The 19810-nt window shown below is 39.6% G+C and overlaps 1 protein-coding gene across 8 annotated transcripts in view; it reads left to right on the top strand.

The window, feature by feature from the left end:
- Positions 1 to 18889, top strand: part of HIVEP1 (HIVEP zinc finger 1) — a 156509-nt gene extending 137620 nt beyond the window's left edge. For all 8 annotated transcript variants that reach the window (XM_055264391.2, XM_063632893.1, XM_055264392.2 and 5 more), the window contains 2 exons: positions 15349 to 15839; positions 17177 to 18889. In XM_055264391.2, the coding sequence (XP_055120366.2) occupies positions 15349 to 15839; positions 17177 to 18355 (1670 nt within the window). In that variant the 3' untranslated portion in view covers positions 18356 to 18889. The remainder of the gene's footprint in view (positions 1 to 15348; positions 15840 to 17176) is intronic.
- The last annotated feature ends 921 nt before the right edge of the window (positions 18890 to 19810 follow it).

The raw sequence follows: 19810 nt of genomic DNA, 5'->3' as shown, positions 1-19810 counted from the left end.
ACAGTTGTTTATTGAATTACTAGAAAAAAATCTCTAAAATCTGTAGTCCTGCAGCATGTGAAGAAGGAGTATTAGACTCTGCCTGCTTTTCTGAAAGTGACATGTACTTAAGTGATGCTAATAGGATATGTAAGAACATGCTTCATATGTTTGAGCCTTGATGATCTCTGACATGAGAAATGGGGTAAACCTTTTTTTAAAAAGGACAGTATAATCTGTTCTTGGCAGCAGCTTTCTGTAATCTAGGAAATAATTCAATATTATTAATTTTAGAATTAGATATAGTCGGCCGGGTGCAGTGGCTCACGCCTGTAATCCCAGCACTTTGGGAGGCCAAGGCAGGTGGATCATCTGAGGTCAGGAGTTCAAGACCAGCCTGACTAACATGGAGAAATCCTGTCTCAACTAAAAATATAAAAATTAGCCGGACATGGTGGCACATGCCTGTAATCCCAGCTGTTCGGGAGGCTGAGGCAAGAGAATTGCTTGAACCCAGGAGGCGGAGATTGCGGTGAGCCGAGATCGTGCCATTGCACTCCAGCCTGGGCAACAAGAGCTAAACTCCATCTCAAAAAAATAATAGTAATAGTAATTAGATATAATCGTTTTTCATTAAATTCCTTCACTAAAATCAAATGGTAACTGTGCTACTGGATACCTTGACTTATAGTGTTTATGTTATATGGCCAAGGTCAGTATAGGTATTGTTGATGTGATAATGGCATTTGTTTGTTAATTTGTTATTTATTGGTTATTGGATCAGATGACTAGAAGATAATTCAAGTGTTTTGACTATTCTGTGTTCTCATCCTCAGTAATGATCATTCCAGGTTGATAAAGATCTGTTGTTTTTTAATAGCTCCAGAGGAGAAAAGTTTATTCTCTTTTTGGATGATTTTTTTTTATGTATCACTTCGGCACCTATTCAATGTGTGCACAATTACTTTCTCTCAGGAGCTCCTGGCTGATGGCTACGATGTGGCATGAGCCCAAATTTGGCAAGGTTCACTTCCCAAGGCTAGAATCAGGGAAAGACCGGTGATGGCCAAAGTGGTCCCGGAAGGAAGGGAAGGAATTTATTTATCCCTACACTGCTTCATTTGGAAGGCTGTTGGTGAGGAGGGAAAGGAAGGGCAAACATTCTAGACCAAGGAGTTGCTTGACCAAAGACACACAGGTTGGGGAAGAGGAATAGGGTATAAGAGTATGAATGGGACAGAAAAACAAGAGAGTTCCACAGGGCCCAAGGCTGGGAAGCAGGCTGGGGGACAGGTAATAGATGCTGTGCAGGGGAGTTTCAGCATGAGAACTGCCATTTCAGGTTTAAACTCTATTCACTGGGCCTGGATACAATGAACACCCCTGTCATGTCAGTTTATACCCATTTCTTCATGTTCTGAGACTTGAAAACTATTATTTTTTAGATAGGATTCTTGAGTATTTTAATTTTTCTAAATAGTGACACATACAGCGTTTCTTTGATTACAAAAGTCTGAACTGAAGTTGTTTAAAGCCATTGCCCCTTTAGGACCACATATATCTGACTTTTATCCTGGGTTATGTTCTCAAATGTTCTGGAGACAAGATAAAAGATTATAGGGCTTTTAATCTGTGACCCTTGAATTTTCCTTGTTGAGGTTTGTTGTTTGTTTGTTTTGTGCTGTTGCTGCTGTTTTATTTTATAGTGGGGATTTAGACAGTAATGACAGAAAGAAGCATGTTTCATTAAGTGGATGATCCCATTCAGCAACAATAATGCCAATACTCCCACAGAGCCAAAGCCTTTGTTCTGGGTGGATGAGTGTTTTATAAAAGTACCTCAGGACTTCAGCCTCTCTCATTCTCCACCAGATAGAGTTTAACAGTTTGGATGGAAAGTCTGAAATGATTTTCCCTTGTGATATCCCGTTTTTTATGTCTATGTATAAATGTATAATGACTAATTTGGAAATATCGCTATCAATTTATTAAACTAGGAAGCATTATTTCCCCTGGAATTAGTTTCTGCTCTGGCCCGGGATCACTCTGGTGTAGAACTTTCACCACAGAGTAGCCTCTGGGAAAAGATAAGGCCTCTACTTGTCCTACTTTAACGCTTCTGTATATGTTTTAAAACCTTGCCCCAATCAACTCCATAAGAATGTTATAAAGAGAGCAATGTGTTATAAAGTGTTTCATTTTACTAACAATTTTATTTTCCAAGGAAAAATGCAAATGATTACTATATTAGACATACAGTAGGAGTAGAAGAAGTGGCTGACTTAAAACATGATGAAGGAGAATAAAATGTTTCTGGTACTACAGTTTCAAGTTTTGAAGTGGACAGCCCAGCAGAACAAAGCTAGGGAGGCCTGGAGGCTGGTCACTGTCGAGGGAGCTCATGTGCCTGGTTCTCCCCTGCATCCTCTTCACACCCCAATGCATCTCCACCTTCCTCATCATAGGGGGCGCCTGCCCCTCTTGGGGAGCAGGCTCTTGGCAGCAGCTCCTTTTGAGAAGTGAGCCACTATGTAGAGCCTCTGCCATTCTTGAGAGTCCTCCCTGACAGTGTATTCTCCATTTTCTTAGCCCAGTCAGTGAGGATAAGTGAGAACATTGTATTGTGTAAAGTGGGATCTTTTAACACATAAACTTGCTGCCTTTTCCTTTTAATGGTGAACAGCCTTTTGTGGTATCATGGGGTCTTGATATCATCTCTCATCTTCTTAATCTAACATAATTCGAATATTAGTCATACTACACAAATAGACTGCTAGAAACCACACCGGGATTTCATTTGCTGTGTGTCAGCAGTAGAAATTCAGGACAATCCTGGTTTTGCCAGCAGTGAGGTTCCACAGCAGTTATCAAAGTCAGTCTCTTACTTTTATTCCAAACAGTGATTTTGGTGGCTTTTCAGACACCTTTCATTATGTTTTCACACCTGCAGTTATCGAGGGATGTCTGGTCTAGCTATATGAAAACTGAAAATCCAAAATAACCCAGGAAACTCTTTTATTCCCTGGGTTCTCCCAAACACAGTCGAAGTATGTCGTTTCGTCATGCTAACAGATTATAGATGACTATTAGATAAAACAGTGCTGAAAAAAATGGCCCACATCAGGAGCCACGTGTCTTTTCAGGAAGCAGTACTATGAAACATCGAGTCTTGATCAATATGAAAATTGTCTTCTCTGTTTTGGTAGGGACACTTCCTGTTCCCTAACAACAGGGTGGTAGTGACATCAGTAGTGGGGTCCTGCAGCATGTGAAGAGGGAATATTAGACTCGGCATGCTTTTCTGAAAGTGACGTATACTTGATACTAATAAGATATGTAAGAGCATGCCTTGTATGTTTGAGTCTTGATGATTTCTGACATGGGAAATGGGGTAAACGTTTTTTTAAAAAGGACAAAGTTTGGGAGACCTGATTGTAAATCGAAAAAGTCACAACCCCTGCCAGAGTTTGCAGAACGGTACCCAGAAACCTAAGGATTGTGTTTTTAGGTTTATAGGACACATTTGGGGGCTTAGTAATTTAACTGATCTTTTCTGTAGCATAAACATAATCATCACCAGGAAATGTCTCTGAGCTTTCATTCATTAAACAAAATGTACTAAACACTTAGAGGCAGTCAGTGTTACTGCAACGCACCCCAGTACAGCATTTATTTTTTAAACATCATTACCACTTGGTAATATCTCGGTCAGCTCATAGCATTCTGGAAAAAGCCCAGGTCTTATGCTATGTTTGTGCTGAGTTACTTCCTTACATATGCATTGTTTTGTTTTTCACTAAAGGTTGTCTCCATATTTCTTTCTAATTAATGTCAGTGTTTTCCAAGCATTATCTTCAATCTTTTCCTTTTAAGGATCCTAGACCTGTTCTCTACTCTGCCAGCCACACCACACCCAGGTTATCATTCACCATCATATTGTGCCTGGTCCCTGGTTGATAAAGAGTGCTCATTAAAGGGTGATGTGAAAATGATGTGATGAAAGGCCACAGACCCCTTCTGAATTCTTTACCACCCTTAGCAACAGCAGGCTGTGTGGCTACCTGTCTTATCTTTTAGCAGATGGAATTCATGTTCTAATTCTCAATGGAATAAATTAGGGGATGTTGGGAAATGTTTGCTTTTAATGAAGCAGGAGGAATTATACATTTTTATAAGCCAGCCATTAAAATGTGGACATTTGGCATTTAAAAGAAGCTTCTATTTAGTTTAAAACTAGCAACTTGAGTTGCAATGATAAATGCTCATGGGAAGCCTAATCCCTCAGCTCCACTGCACATTCCCTTGTTTTCTTGCCATAAAACATGATATAGCCTCAGGGATTTTGTTCTCCTATTCTTGGGATATTAGTGACTACATTTTAGTTTTCACCTTTTGTGTCAAAAATCATGCCGCCAGCAATTTGCTTTTCATCCTTTGATCCGAAGAGTGTTTTCGTCAACAAATGCTGGACTTCAATGCAAGGAATGTTAATGTGTACCCTCAGCTGCCAGCTAGGAGAGCCGTTTAGTATGACGAAGTGCAGTGAGAAACATTCTTGTTGGAGTTTAAGTACTTACAGTAAAGATGATGTTTGATCACAGGTTTTAAAACCCGTATCACATTTACTCTTAAAAATAATTTAGGTGAATTTTTAAAACTTACTAGCAAAGCTTTTTTTCCAAATGAAACCTGTAGAATATATTATCATCAGGATTTTTATAGAACACATTATTACTGTTTTTAAGAAACACTTCCATGTGTAGAATGTGAAACCATAATAGGCTTTAGGATTTATACTTAAAATAAAGCAGTGCTAATATTATTTTGAAGGACACACACATGACACAGTATTTTGGTTTACTTCCTAAAGTTAACAGACATTAAACTCTGCCCCATTATGTTTTTAATGATGATTTTATCTTTAAAATATACATATAATGGTATTCACATTCTTTAAAAAAATTTTTTCCCTAGGTTGCCATTGTTTATCTGGCTTTCTGAGTAATATTTCTAAACATATGTGAAAAACAAAAACAGGCAAACTTCAACAACAAAAGAAGGTTGCTACCCTCGGGAGCCCCTTCTCAGGGAGCCCCTCCTGCTGCTTTTGCGACTCCGACTCTTCCAGCAGGTGTCACTGTCTGGCAGCAGTGGGCGGACAGATTGCGGTTCACCTGACTCATCTTTAAATGATAACTTTTAAAATATATCTTTAGTGAAGTAGTTTGACATAAGTTTATCAAAACCTTTACTTTTGACAAAAATATTGCTACGTCATATGCCTGCTTTTTCCATCATGAATTGAAATTCACAGAAAATAAAGGAATTAATCCTTTGCTGATATAAAATTTTATTACTAGGAACATTTGTTTATAATGAGAGGGGAATGTGTCTGGGAGGACATAATTAAATGGAACTTTTAGGACCATTTATTTATGAATTGCTAAGCAAATATAGATTCCTTAGGTCTGGTCTACAGTCTCTGACGGCTGCAAAGGGGTAAGCCACAGTGCTTACCCTCCTGAAGTATTAGTCTGTATTATACACACCAAGAAAGGAACCACTGTAATAGAAAAGGAGAAAGTCAGTGTATCTTGTTGGCATAATGACGGGGCTCCTAAGTTCCTAGAAACCTGTTTTTGAATCCTGGCTTTGATGCATTCTAATCATATACAGTACAAGTGTCTGAACTTCCTTGTGGACGATGGGTGTGGTATCAACTCTGTCATGGGGTGGTAATTAGGTTTAAACATGGAGGGTGATGCGGCATAGATGTTAGCAAACCTTTTATGTCCAGGGCTGGATAGTAAATATTTTAGGCTTTGCAAGCCACATATTCTCGGTCTACTAAACTGTGACTGTAGCACAAAAGCAGCCATAGACAGTATGTAAACAAATGAGCCTGGCTGTGTTCCAATAAAACTTTATTCACTAGAACCAGTGGAGAGCCACATGGCAGCTGGTGACCATAGTTTGCCAATCCCTGATATAACAGTTACTCACCTGTAATCCCAGCACTTTGGGAGGCTGAGGTGGGTGGATCACCTGAGGTCAGGAGTTCGAGACCAGCCTGGACAACATGGTGAAACCCCATCTCTACTAAAAATACAAAAATTAGCCGGGCGTGGTGGCGAGCACCTGTAATCCCAGCTACTCGGGAGGCTGAGGCGGGAGAATCGCTTGAACCTGGGAGGCAGAGGTTGCAGTGAGCCGAGATTATGCCACTGCACTCCAGCCTGGGTGACGGAGCAAGACTCTGAGACTCCATCTCAAAAAAACAAAAAACACAAAAGACAACAACAAAAAGCCAGTTACTCAACACAGTATCATAGTTGTTACATTAAGTAACATGCAGTAGCAAAGTGAGCAGTATCACAGAGTCATCTATGACAAGTGTTTTGAGTCCATAACCAGTCCTTGTTCTTGTCCTCACAGACTTGTTGATCCCAGGCAAGGCACTTTTCCTTTCTGGGTCTTCTATCAGTACGACTTTTGATTCAGCAGCAGTAGTCTTGTTTAGGGGGCAGGGGCAGAGGTTAAGGGAGACAGGGAAGTATATAAAGGACTTTTATTCGTATGAATCCAAACAGAGGGCAGAGTTGTCTGTGCTTTGTTTTGGTGCCGTGGATATTTAAAAGGATACCATTGTCTTCTGTTCATTTAAGCTACCCATTTTATCTTTTCTCTGTTACCCAGAATATCAGTCCTGTTTAACGAATACATAATGATTCAAAATTCATTTGTAGGTTTTTAAACTTTGACAGTGGTCTCCTCTAGCAGAGATTTCAGATACTATGTATTCAGAGACAGAAACATCATTCTGTGCTTATCTCAGTGAAAGAAACCCAGGAAAGGAATCCCAGCCCCTCCTACATCCTCTCCAAGCTACAGGCATGTGGCTGGTCCAGGAGGGGAGAAGGGAGGAGAGAAGCCACCCTGTGTGTCTTCTCACCCATACTGCTAATCCTGACCTGACCTGAAATTTGATAGAATCAAGGCAAAATCAGATTAAAATGGAGCCAAATAGTTTTACACTTCAAATAGTTTTTACATACATAAAAAATATATGGTGTTCATTTTAAATTATTCATATTATTTGCATATACTACAAAAGAAATCAGCATGCTTGAAACATATATATCTTAACAACTTAAAATATTTATAACTGATTCTTAAACTTTTATACAATGCAGTATATTTGAAATTTTAAAAGTTCAATTATTTACATTCTCCTTGGGGACTACATTTTGTATATTCTGTTACTTGTAATCAAATAATTATATGATGCTCTTAATGTCTATACCTACAAACATTGAATTCATGCATATTTATAAGGTAGCTTATTGACTGTAATTCATTGTTGACCTTTCTGATGATTCTGTGGTTAGATTTTTAAAATATGATTGAATGTGGAATGTCTAGGCATACACTAACATGGGTTTGAATCTCAGCTCTGATATTTATGAGCTGTGGGCTCAACACTTTAAAAGTAATTAACTGCATTTTTCATCTATTAAATCATTCTCTGAGAAAAAGTCAACTCCTTAATTAGTCCTTGTTTGAATTATGATCAAATAGTATTGGTTTGTACAGAATGGTGCTAACTTAGGATCCAGGCTATGGATGGCTGCAACCGGAATAGAGCCATTTAGTCATCATATGTACAAAATAGAGTAAGAAATAAAAAAAAAAATAGATAAAAGAGCACTTTTAGGTACTAAGAATTTAAAATGGGTATCTAGGTTACAGTGAATGGGGGTGAAATTTCCTGTGCTTCCAAGTTAACCAATAGAAGTGTTGAATTTGATTTCAAGAATTGATAGTGTCCTGTTAAACAATCGGAAGACAGAAGGTACTTGTGAGAAGTCTTGATTTGACTATGGGGCTAATAGGGAGGTGCTTGTTGGTGCAAGCTTATCTGAGAGAATAGCGGTATCAGTAGAGTAAAAGACCCTAGGGTGGGCCGGGCGCAGTGGCTCATGCCTGTAATCCCAGCACTTTGGGAGGCCAAGGCAGGTAGATCACTTGAGGTCAGGTGTTCAAGACCCGCCTGAGGAACATGGTGAAACCCCGTCTCTACTAAAAGTGCAAAAATTAGCCGGGCATGGTGGCGGGTGCCTGTGATCCCAGCTACTCAGGAGGCTGAGGCAAGAGAATCGGTTGAACCTGGGAGGTGGAGGTTGCAGCGTACATGTGTATTCCATATATACAAGTGAAGATATGAATCCATACTGATAACTTCCAGCCCAGCACCACTGAATTTATTCTAGTCTTCTCCATTTCCTTCTCTTCTTCACCCACAGTGAGAAACCTGGTTCTCACCTACCGTATGTTTACATATTTGCTCAGTTCTAGTATATAAATAAACTAGTTTCAGAAATCCTTACCTTTACTCCTGTAAGAAACAGATTTAAAATTACAGTGCAGCATGTGCCATTCTTGTCTCTAGACTTCACAGTCTCCGGTCAAAACCCTCTTTGCCCAGGTTATCTAGGACAGGACCTTACTTTCCATGCCCTTAGCGTGGCTGTGCCATTCATGCAGCTGCAGTCAGAGCCATCTGTCTCAGCTTGCATTCCTCTTAGGTTCACCCCACATCCTAGTTGATTGTTTTTATTTACTTACAATAAAATTCACTTTATGGTGTATAATACGTGGTTTTTGACAAATGCATAGAATTGTATGTTCATCACATGGACACAGGGAGGGGAACATCACACACCAGGGTCTGTCAGGGGTGGGGGACAAGGGGAGGGAGAGCATTAGGACAAATACCTAATGCATGTGGGGCTTAAAACCTAGATGACGGGTTGATGGGTGCAGCAAACCACCATGACACATGTATACCTATGTAACAAACCTGCACATTTGCCACATGTATCCCCAAACTTAAAAGTATAATAAAGTTTTAAAAAATTGTATGTTTATCCCCCCTTTTCTAATGTTGGTAATTTGTATCTTCTGCCTTTCTTTCTTGGCTATTGTTACCAGAGAATTTTTCTAAGAACCCAGCTTTTGGTTTCATTGCCTTTCTCTATTTTTCTTTTTTCAATGTCATCATTTCTGTTCTCATTTTTATTATTTTCTTCCCTCTCCTTGCTTCTAGTTTAGTTGATCTTCTTTTTCTGATTTCTAAAACTGAAAATTTAGATTTATCCAAGAGTCTTCTTCTTTTCTAATGAAAGTGTTGAATACGATAAATTTCCCACTGACCACTGCATTAGTTACATCCCGCAAAGTTTGAATGTTGTATTTTAATTTTCATCCAGTTGAAAATATCTGACATTTTTTTAGACTTTCTCATTAACCCAATGAATATTTAGAGATATGTTTTTTTTCTTCAACTTCTAAGTTCAGGGGTACATGTGCAGGATGTGCGGGTTTGTTACATAGGCAAACGTGTGCCATGGTGGTTTGCTGCACAAATCATCTCATCATCTAGGTATTAAGCCCAGCATTTCTTCCTGATGTTCTTCCCCCACACCCCCATCACCCCCCAACAGACAGACCCAGTGAGTATTGTTCCCCGCAATGCGTCCATGTGTTTTCATCATTCAGCTCCCACTTATAAGTGAAAACATGCGGTATTTGGTTTTCTCTTCCTGCATTAGTTTGCTGAGGATAATGGCTTCCAAATCCATCCCTGTCCTTGCAAAGGACATGATCTCATTCTTTTTTATGGCTGCAGAGTATTCCATGGTGTACATGCACCACATTTTCTTTATCCAGTCTATCATTATGGGCATTCAGATTGATTCCATGTCTTTGCTATTATGAATGAACATATGCATGCATGTTATCTTTATAATAAAATGATTTCTGTTTCTTTGGGTATATACCCAGTAATGGGATTGCTGGGTCAGATGGTATTTCTGCAGAGTTGTAGGTCTTTGAGGAAACACCACACTGTCTTCCACAATGGTTGAGCTAATTTACACTCCCACCAACAGTGTCAAAGCATTCCTTTTTCTCTGCAACCTCTCCAGCATCTGTTATTTGTTGACTTTTTAATAATAGCCATTCTGACTGGCCTGAGATGGTGTCTCATTGTGGTTTTGATTTGCATTTCTCTAATGATCAGTGATGTTGAGCTTTTCTTCATGTTTGTTGGCTGCATGTATGTGTTCTTTTGAGAAGTGTCCATGTCCTTTGCCCGCTTTTTAATCGGGTTACTTTTTTTCTTATAAATTTGTTTAAGCTCCTTGTAGACTCTGGACATTAGACCTTTGTCAGAGGAATAGATTGTGAAAATTTTCTCCCAGTCTGTAGGTTGTGTGTTCACTCTGATGACAGTTCCTTTTGTTGTGCAGAAGCTCTGCAGTTTAATTAGACCCCATTTGTCAATTTTTCCTTTTGGTGTTTTCGTCATAAAATCTTTGCCCATGCCTATATCCTTAATAATATCGCCTAGATTTTCTTCTAGGGTTTTCATAGTTTTGCATTTTACGTTTAAGTCTTTAATCCATCTTGAGTTAATTTTTATATATATTGTAAAGAAGGGGTCCAGTTTCAGTTTTCTGCATATGGCTAGCCAGTTTTCCTAGCATCATTTATTAAATAGGGACTCTGTCCCCCATCACTTCTTTTTGTTTGTTGAAGATCAGATGGTTGCTGGTGTGCAGTCTTATTTCTGAGTTCTCTATTCTGTGCCATTGATCTATGTGTCTGTTCTTGTACCAGTATCATGCATGTGTTCTTTAATTCTGCAATAATTTGATGGTTTTTCAGATATCTTCCAATTAATTGATTTCTGGTTTAATTCTGTTTCCATGTAAAAACACACTCTGTATGGTTTCTACTGATTTTAAATAGTTGAGGTTTATTTTGTAGCTCAGAATATGGTATATGCTGGTGAATGTTCCACATACACTTATATAAAAAGTATGTTCTGCTGTTCAGTGGAACATTTCTATAAATGTCTGTTAGGTCTTGATAGTGTTTTACAGGTCTTTGTGTTCTTCCTGATTTTCTATTTACGTGTTCCATTAGTTACCAAGAGTGGATTATTGAAGTCTTCAGCTCTGATGATGGATTTATTTTTTTCAGTTTCCGCTCATTTATTTTGAAGCTCTATTGCATACACACTTAGGATTGTTATGTTCATGGGATGACCTATATCATTATGTAATGCTCCTGTTTATCCTTCATAATATTCTTTGCTCTGAAGTCCACTTCGTCTGATGTTAGTATAGTTTCTGCAGCTGTATTTTATAAAGTTATTGATTTATAGTATATCTTTCTCCAAACTTTTATTTTCAACCTATTTGTCTTTATATCAATATTTAAAATGCATTTCTTATATAGAGTATATACATGGGACTTGTGTTTTATTCAATCCTAGTCATTTCTGTCTTTTAATTTATGTGTTAGACCACCCCTTTTAATGTTATGATTTGTGTAATTGGATTAAAATGTACCATATTGGCAGCCGTTTTCTGTTTGTTTCATTTTTGGGTTTCAGTTTTCTTTTGATGCCTTCTCTAGTATTAATCGAGTGTTTTTTATGATTCTGTTCTATTTCCTCTACTGACTTATTATTTATACCTTTAAAAACTTGTATTTATCTACCTTCAGATAATATTACATTGCTTTACATGGAGCCTATAGACTTTACTGCAGTATATACACAGCTCCTCCTTTCTGTCCTTAATGCTATTGTGGCCATACTTTTTTACATTTACATAGTACGAACGCACAGTACATTGTTTTAGACATTCAGGTATCTTTTAGAGCAATTAAAAAATAAGAAAAAAAATTATGTCCCCATTTATTCTATTTTCACTGCTCTTTGGTTGTGTAGATCCAGGCCTCCATCTGATGTTATGTTCCTTCTGCCCAAGGAACTTCCATTTAACATTTATTGTCCACTAGGTCAAGCAGCTGGCAATGAATCCCCTCGGTTTTTGTTTTTCTAAGAAAGTCTGTATTTCTCTTTCATCTTTGAAAATTATTTTCAATGGGCATAGAATTCTGGATTTAACAGTTTTCTTGATATTGTTACTGTATTTTTTATTTGCACCATTTTCATTGGATTCTTTTCAATAGTTTTCATCACTCAGCTGAAAGTCCCGTCTGTTATTGTCTACCTTTCCCTTTAGAGCCTTCAAAATATTAACCATAGTTATTTTAAATTCTCAGTCATTTCTAACATAGGTGTCATATATGACTGTGGTTCTGATTATTGCTTTGTCTCTCTGAAGTATGTTTTTTTCTTGCCTTCTTGCATGCTTTGTAATTTTGTGTTGAAAGCTGTACATCTTGTGTAAGACAGTAGAGACCCATGGAAAGTGTTTGTATGTCTAGAAATGTGCATGCCTCTCCTTCCTAGAGGCCTTTAGTGTGGGAGTTAATCTAGTTAGGAGTTTGCTGGGTTTGAGAGATTTGTTGTCACTACAGCTATCCTCACTGCAGCAAAGGCTTCATGTTCCTGTAGAGATAACTTGTGTTTTGTATGGAGGTCGGATCACAAGAACGTCACCTGTTTAGTTCTAGTTTTAGTTCTTCCTTTTGCACTGTGCCTCAGAAAGGTTCTCTCTGCACATTCTTGTTCTCCTGTTTCTCTCCAAGCACTATTTTGTTACCTGTAATTCTAAGCTCCTTAGCTTGGCATTGGGGGTCGAGGAGGAGGATGGGGTGCTGTCTCTGTTTCGATTGAGTTTCAGTCTCGTACCTGCACCATTTTCTTAGGTTTCTGGGCTGTGGCCTTCTCAGTTCTCCTCCCCCTCCCCCAAGTGTTGTGGGGGTTTCTGTGTAATCCTGTCCCTCCCCAAGGAGACAGGTTGTATGTGTATGTTTTTCCTGTTCCCTTTCCACACTGCAGTGAGTTTTTACCAGTGTCCTAAGGACAACAGTGCGTGCCGCCCTTCTCCTCACAGGATAGGTCTTTTGTTTTCCTGGTGGAGGCAGGGGAGATGGATCCAGGTGTAGTTCTTTGCCACTCCTCTAGGGTTACTGCTTCTCTCCCCCATATCTGGAACACAGTGGACACTTCTTACCGCAACTTCCTGTGAGCACCTGGGTGATGGTCATGGCATAGATCCTGTGTGAGAATGTAACCCTCAGAGGTTTCACACAATCTTGGCAGCCCACTCTTGACTCTAACCAGATACTTGAGCGGGACTCCCCTGACTGGGGTTCTGTTGTGTCTGCCCTCGGTGACACAAGCTTGTGTCTCCTTAGATTTTGGGCTGTTGATTATCTGGGACCTCGGCTTATTGATGGCTTTGGAAAAAGTTAATAAGTTTAAAGTTAGGCTGTGCATGTGTGTGTGTGTATGTGCACGCGTGTGTGTGTTTAACGTAAACAAGTCCCACCGTTGTTAGACTATACAGCAAGATCAGCCTTGAATGAAATCATCTTTTCTCTCCACTAACTTATTCTCCCAGTCATTCAGTTCTCTCTAGTCTTTTTACAAATTTTACTTCTTTAAAGAAGATGCGTCTCCAAAAGAAAAAAATAAAATACCTAATTTGCTACTAATATGGCAAATTCAAGTCAAATTGAGGATGACTCGAATTTTACAACGCCAGACATCAGGCAAGGTAGAGAAGTCGCTGAGGTGCAGGAGTCTGGGTATTTACCCAGAAATCACACATTCTGTCTCCAGCATAGGCCCCTAGAGCCATTCAATACTTCGGTATTATTTTATTTCATTACTTATTTTACAGCATAATAGTAGAACCCTAAAAGCAAAAGACTTATGAAATCACACGCTGATGGAACCTAAATGCATGTTTCATCTTTGAGTTTTTTTAATTATAAAAGTAGCATACGTTTATGATAAATAATGTAAAATGTCAAGTTCTTTTCATCCCCTAGAAATAATCACCCTCAAATCTTTTGTATGGGTCTTCTAAGACTTTTCTCTAAGAACTCATTTTTGTCATATACAAACAAAGAAAAAGTAGTCAAAAATTAATATCTAGGCCATTTGGGAAAGGCAGCCTATTGCTTGTTGCTCTGTTTACAGGTTTTTCTCTTTTCAAAAACTACCTATAAGTGCAGAATGTATCACAGCTAAACTGTACATTGTCCAATGTCATCTTTATTATAGCTCAGTGACATTCCTCCCCCATAACTAAATTTTATTAAGCTTTCAGTGGAAAAGAGCCTCTAATTTGCAAGATTTTGAAAATGTGAAGAGTTTAAAAGTTCCACATGAGCTTTTGAGATTTTTGAAACTATTTCCTGGATCATCTTGAAGATTCCTTGTTAAACTCAGTTTCACATGATGTTATGAGGCTGATACTAACGACTTTTTGATAGTATCCCGCTTTCTATGAGGAATGGGTTGAATCATATCACAGAAGAAATTGACAGGAAATTTTAGCATCTCTCTGAGTAAATAAGAAGCCTTATACGTTAGGTGAATATGACGACACGGAGGACCATTGAAACATGCCCGTGTCAATCAAAAGAAGTTCGAGCACAAAGTGTGGCCGAAAGAGTTGACTTGAGCCAGAATAAGGACAGCTGTCCAGGTGATTGATTCACCCAAACTGCTTGCTTGGCCTTTGTTACAGGCAGATTTTTAAAGGCAAAAAGAAAAAAACAAAAAAACAGGAGGCAGGGGTGGGGGCCGGTGTTACCGCGTAGACTGTTAGACAGTTCTGTCAGGAATTCTCATGGATATACAGAAGTAACAGTGATTAGTGACTGCCTGTCCATGGTTAAGCTATAGAGTGTGGGATATAGTGACCGGTGCCACATTACTAGGTTAATTCACAGCTACCTGTGGCAATGGGAAGCAGCTTCAGTAAAGCAGGGAGTAGGATGTGATTGCTGTCTCATCTTAATGCCTCTTTGGGGCCTAGTAATTTGAAAGGGCCCACATTCCTCAGATAAAAGCCCTTTTCTTTCCTCATCTATAATACTATTCAAATCTAAAGAAAATGTATGTTGCTCACAGATACCAACAGCCATCAGATATTTGTGTTTGATTTAGTTTGTTCAATAAAGGGAAGATACAAAATAGAGAAAAAGCTCAGGAAAAGAGTTGCATTGAACTCTTTATTAATTTTATATGTAGTTCAGTTGTGTTTTACAGATTTTCAAGTGCAATCTTAGAGGCCTTCATTTCTTTGTTTCTTGATTACCCTCCGCCTGCCTCATTCCCCTTCTGCGAGTCATTTCCCGTTCCTCATCCCTGACCTGGCCCCTCCTGTAGAGCTGCCCTCCTCTGAATCCTGATGGCCAACTATCTTATTCTTCCCAGGGCCTTCTCCTCAGCCAGGGCAGAGGCTCATGGTGGGCAGGGTCCTTGTCTTTTATAATCCTCGCAGAGTTGCCAAACCTATAAAAAATTTTAAAAATAGCATTTGTGCACTTGCAAAGCGTTCCATCACATACCCTCTTGGTTGTTTTTATTAGACGAAAAACAGAGATTCAGTTATGAGCGATCTGGATATGATCTTGAAGAATCTGATGGCCCAGATGAGGATGACAATGAAAATGAAGACGATGATGAGGACAGCCAGGCTGAATCAGTCCTGTCAGCCGCGCCCTCGGTCACGGCCAGCCCGCAGCACCTTCCATCTAGAAGTAGCCTTCAGGACCCTGTGAGTGCTGACGAGGACGTCCGGATCGCCGATTGCTTTTCTGGGGTACACACGGACCCAATGGACGTTCTGCCCAGGGCGCTGCTCACCAAAATGACCATCCTGAGCACAGCGCAGTCTGACTACAATAGGAAGACACTGTCACCGGGGAAGGCCAGGCAGCATGCCGCGAGAGATGAAAACGACACAATTCCGTCTGTAGACGCTTCCAGGTCCCCGTGTCATCAGATGTCTGTGGACTACCCTGAGTCAGAAGAAATTCTGAGAAGTTCTATGGCAGGAAAAGCTATTGCTATAACACAGGTAAATGATTGGCAGTTTTTCTTTTATTTCTTTTTTTGTTTTTACCTATGAAATATGGAGAAGTTAATAGCTTAAGAAAATAATGCACCTAAGTGATTTTTTTAGGCCAAATCAGTTTGTATGGCTTATTTAAGGGTAGAGGACATTTTTGCCCTTTGGAGTCTTGTTGAGTATTTTAAGCGGTTCAGATATTGTATTGTAAATCTGTGAAAGAACCAAATGGTTCTTGAAAAATATACCCATTTATTTTTATTTGCTTTTTGAAAAATTTTTGAAATAAAAAAAAAAAAAAAACGTGACAGTGGCGAACACAAGTCCCGCAACTGATTTATCTGCTGGCCCCTTCTGAGCTGTTTCTCCACTGGTGCTAATGTGATGATGGATTTTCACTGACTTATCCAAACATTTTGCACTTTGCCCCCATTGGCAAGACAGCTACCAGTTTCTATGGCAAAGTTAATGTGACCCGAAAACACATCAAGAAGTTCACTTTGCTTGAATGATCACATTGCTACAGCAGCTTGGGAGAGCTTTCTGCCCAAGAACTAGCTCAAGGCAGGCACAGGCCTCTGAAAAGTCACGCTCCATGTGCTGTGTGTGAGTCCCTGCTCTACCTCTGGCTGTTCTGTGACAAATGATTAATTCTGGGAGGAATACATTCTTCCCTCATTCACAGTTCTCTTACCTCTAGTATGTATTGAATATTGCAGTAGGATTTCTTCCTAATTGTGGCAGATTGTGCTGTAAGCGTCTCTATCCCAAAACCTCTCAGACACTTACCAGTGCCTGAAAATCTGGTTTTCAGTAGACATTTCATAAACTTGCAAATGATAAACAACCAGAGACCTTTTTCATATTAACATCTCCTCACAAATAATTCTTTAGTTCATTTTTCCCCATTGAGTTGACACAGCCAATTTGTATCTCAATTTCTCAATAACTCTTAATCTCTAAAATAAGGTGGAGCTGGTGGTGCCAGAAACAGAAATAATAACAGAAATAACAGCTTAAGAATACAGCTGTGTCCACTTCTCAGAGTTATTCTCTGTGTACAATATGACAAAATGCAGGAAATTTGCTTCAGACATGCAAAAAAGACTATACAAGATATATTGCCATTATTTCTACCAGAAACAAAATTAAAGATGTAATAATTTTTTAATTGGAAGCTTATTTTTAAAAACCGAAAAATAATTTCATTGCAGCAAACATCATTTTTATCAATGCAAATATACTTACTTCTATCTCACTGTGAAGAAATAGATTTAGCACTAGCTTTATAGCTCAGTGATTACGAAAGACCTGTCATAAAAGGATTGTTCTCTTTTGTCATTTAGAGCCCATCATCTGTAAGACTTCCTCCTGCTGCAGCCGAGCACAGCCCCCAGACAGCAACGGGGATGCCTTCTGTGGCCTCACCACATCCTGACCCTCAAGAACAGAAGCAGCAAATAACTCTACAGCCGACTCCAGGCTTGCCTTCTCCCCACACTCATTTGTTTAGCCACCTTCCTTTGCATTCCCAGCAGCAATCGAGGACACCTTATAATATGGTTCCAGTTGGGGGGATCCATGTGGTACCTGCTGGCCTCACATACTCCACGTTTGTGCCCCTTCAGGCTGGACCAGTACAGCTCACGATCCCTGCTGTCAGTGTCGTTCACAGAACTTTGGGTACTCCTGGGAATACAGTCACAGAAGTGTCTGGCACTACAAACCCTGCTGGAGTGGCTGAATTAAGCAGTGTTGTGCCATGTATTCCTATTGGCCAAATCCGCGTGCCAGGCCTTCAGAACCTAAGTACCCCTGGCTTGCAGTCACTCCCCTCGTTAAGCATGGAAACCGTCAATATTGTAGGCCTAGCCAATACAAATATGGCCCCACAAGTTCATCCACCAGGACTGGCTCTGAATGCTGTCGGACTGCAGGTTCTCACTGCAAACCCTTCCTCACAAAGCAGCCCCGCCCCTCAGGCACACATTCCAGGTCTCCAGATCTTGAACATAGCATTGCCTACCTTAATCCCCTCAGTCAGTCAAGTAACCGTTGATGCACAGGGAGCTCCTGAAATGCCAGCTTCCCAAAGCAAAGCATGCGAGACACAACCCAAGCAGACTTCTGTAGCCAGCGCAAACCAGGTCAGCAGGACTGAGTCTCCTCAGGGGTCACCTAAAGTCCAGCGGGAAAATGCAAAAAAAGTTCTGAATCCACCTGCCCCTGCAGGTGACCAGGCAAGGCTTGATGGCCTGAGTAAAATGGACACAGAGAAGGCTGCCTCGGCAAATCACGTGAAGCCCAAGCCTGAACTCACTTCCGTACAGGGCCAACCAGCGTCCACGTCACAACCTCTGCTGAAGGCACATTCTGAAGTTTTTACAAAGCCCTCAGGCCAGCAGACCCTCTCTCCAGACAGACAGGTGCCCAGGCCCACAGCACTGTCACGGAGGCAGCCCACTGTGCAGTTCAGCGACATGAGCAGTGATGATGACGAGGACAGGCTTGTGATAGCAACCTGATGGATTTTATTTTTTATTTGCTTTTTTTTTTTAATAACACTTAAAGGTTTCTTTGAAAACCCTCCTTTCCTTAAAGCACATTTTTCTGACATAAACTCATGACTAATCTTTGTGCAATCATGAACTTTTGACCAATAATTGTTGTTTTGTGTCAGCTCCAGCCATTTTTGTACATGTTGTATAGACAATTGTGCCTTTTAGGAGCTTTATGTTTAGAAACTGTACAGATTGTTGAATATCTATATACATAAAAATATATATGTATATGAAAACCAGGTAGTTATTTGTGTTTAGTAAGGAAAACCTGTCAAATAAATCAAATGATTAAATTATATGTTCCACTGTTGAATATAAATTTTATGGCTATGGGGCAGAGTTTCTGTGTATAAATTAGTATGTAAACTCCATATTTATTGTATTCATATTAGTCTTTGCAAATGGGTCTGTCCTCCTTGTGTAAGACAGTAACTTTACACTTCAGGCAGATTTTCTGTGTTATGAAATGTTTCAGTAAAATATTGTTTACTGACTTTACCATTGCTTCAGTTGTGTCGTCTTTATATCATCCAGTGATCAGTGAATCTGCATTTGGAAAATAGCCCTGGGTTCCATTCTTTCCACATTCCCCTCAACCCTTCATTTTTTTATAAGCAGAGACTTTAGTCGCCTTTCTACCATGTGAAACTGTAACTGAAATCCATACAACTGATTGATTGACCTATTTTTCTTATTTGTGAGAAGTCATTTCATAGTTATTATAAAACTAAATAAATATATAAGAATACTTACTTTCTGTATATACATACAGCATATAGCCTAAAATGGTCAATGTTCCTAAATGAGGGTATGGAAATTTCTGGGAAACAAACATGCGTTAAACCCCATTGTCCTTAGAATTTGGCTCAGATGAGACCCGTATAACCCCATTCCCAGGCTTCAACACCAGATCTGTTTGTGAGCTATGGGCTCTTCTTTCCTTGATGCTGTTACACTCACAGAGCTCTGTCCAGCAGTGAACTACAGAGTGCCTAAGATTACCGAAGAGCCAAATTCAGACTTCTAAATTACTCGAGTGACTCGCTAGACATCACTATTTCCTGTCCTGGAAGGTTGAACCATCCTTATTCATAAAAATATGGCGGCATGGGGAGCCCCCAATTACCACTGCAGTGATTTGCATTATTAATGATTACAGATGCTAGGTTTGTGAGAAAACTATTTCAATGTTGGAATTTAAATACTTAGCACATCATTAAGTCAATGTATTCACATTTTTAAAGGCTTGCTTAAAAAGATTGCAGAGACATGAAATACGTAAGACAATAGCATGGTTTGTGGGGTGAGAGGTAGGGGACAGCCTGTCTACTAAGGGGTTTGGAGACCTGCTGCTAGCCAACCCCAGCTTCACGTCCGTGACTTTGCAAAGACCTGGCATTTCAGCTTGCTTATCCTTAT

Source organism: Symphalangus syndactylus, chromosome 23, assembly GCF_028878055.3.
Source record: "Symphalangus syndactylus isolate Jambi chromosome 23, NHGRI_mSymSyn1-v2.1_pri, whole genome shotgun sequence".
In the NCBI taxonomy this organism is placed as follows: domain Eukaryota; kingdom Metazoa; phylum Chordata; class Mammalia; order Primates; family Hylobatidae; genus Symphalangus; species Symphalangus syndactylus.
The sequence above is the reverse complement of the archived record's forward strand: the minus strand, read 5'-3'. Positions and strand labels throughout refer to the sequence as shown.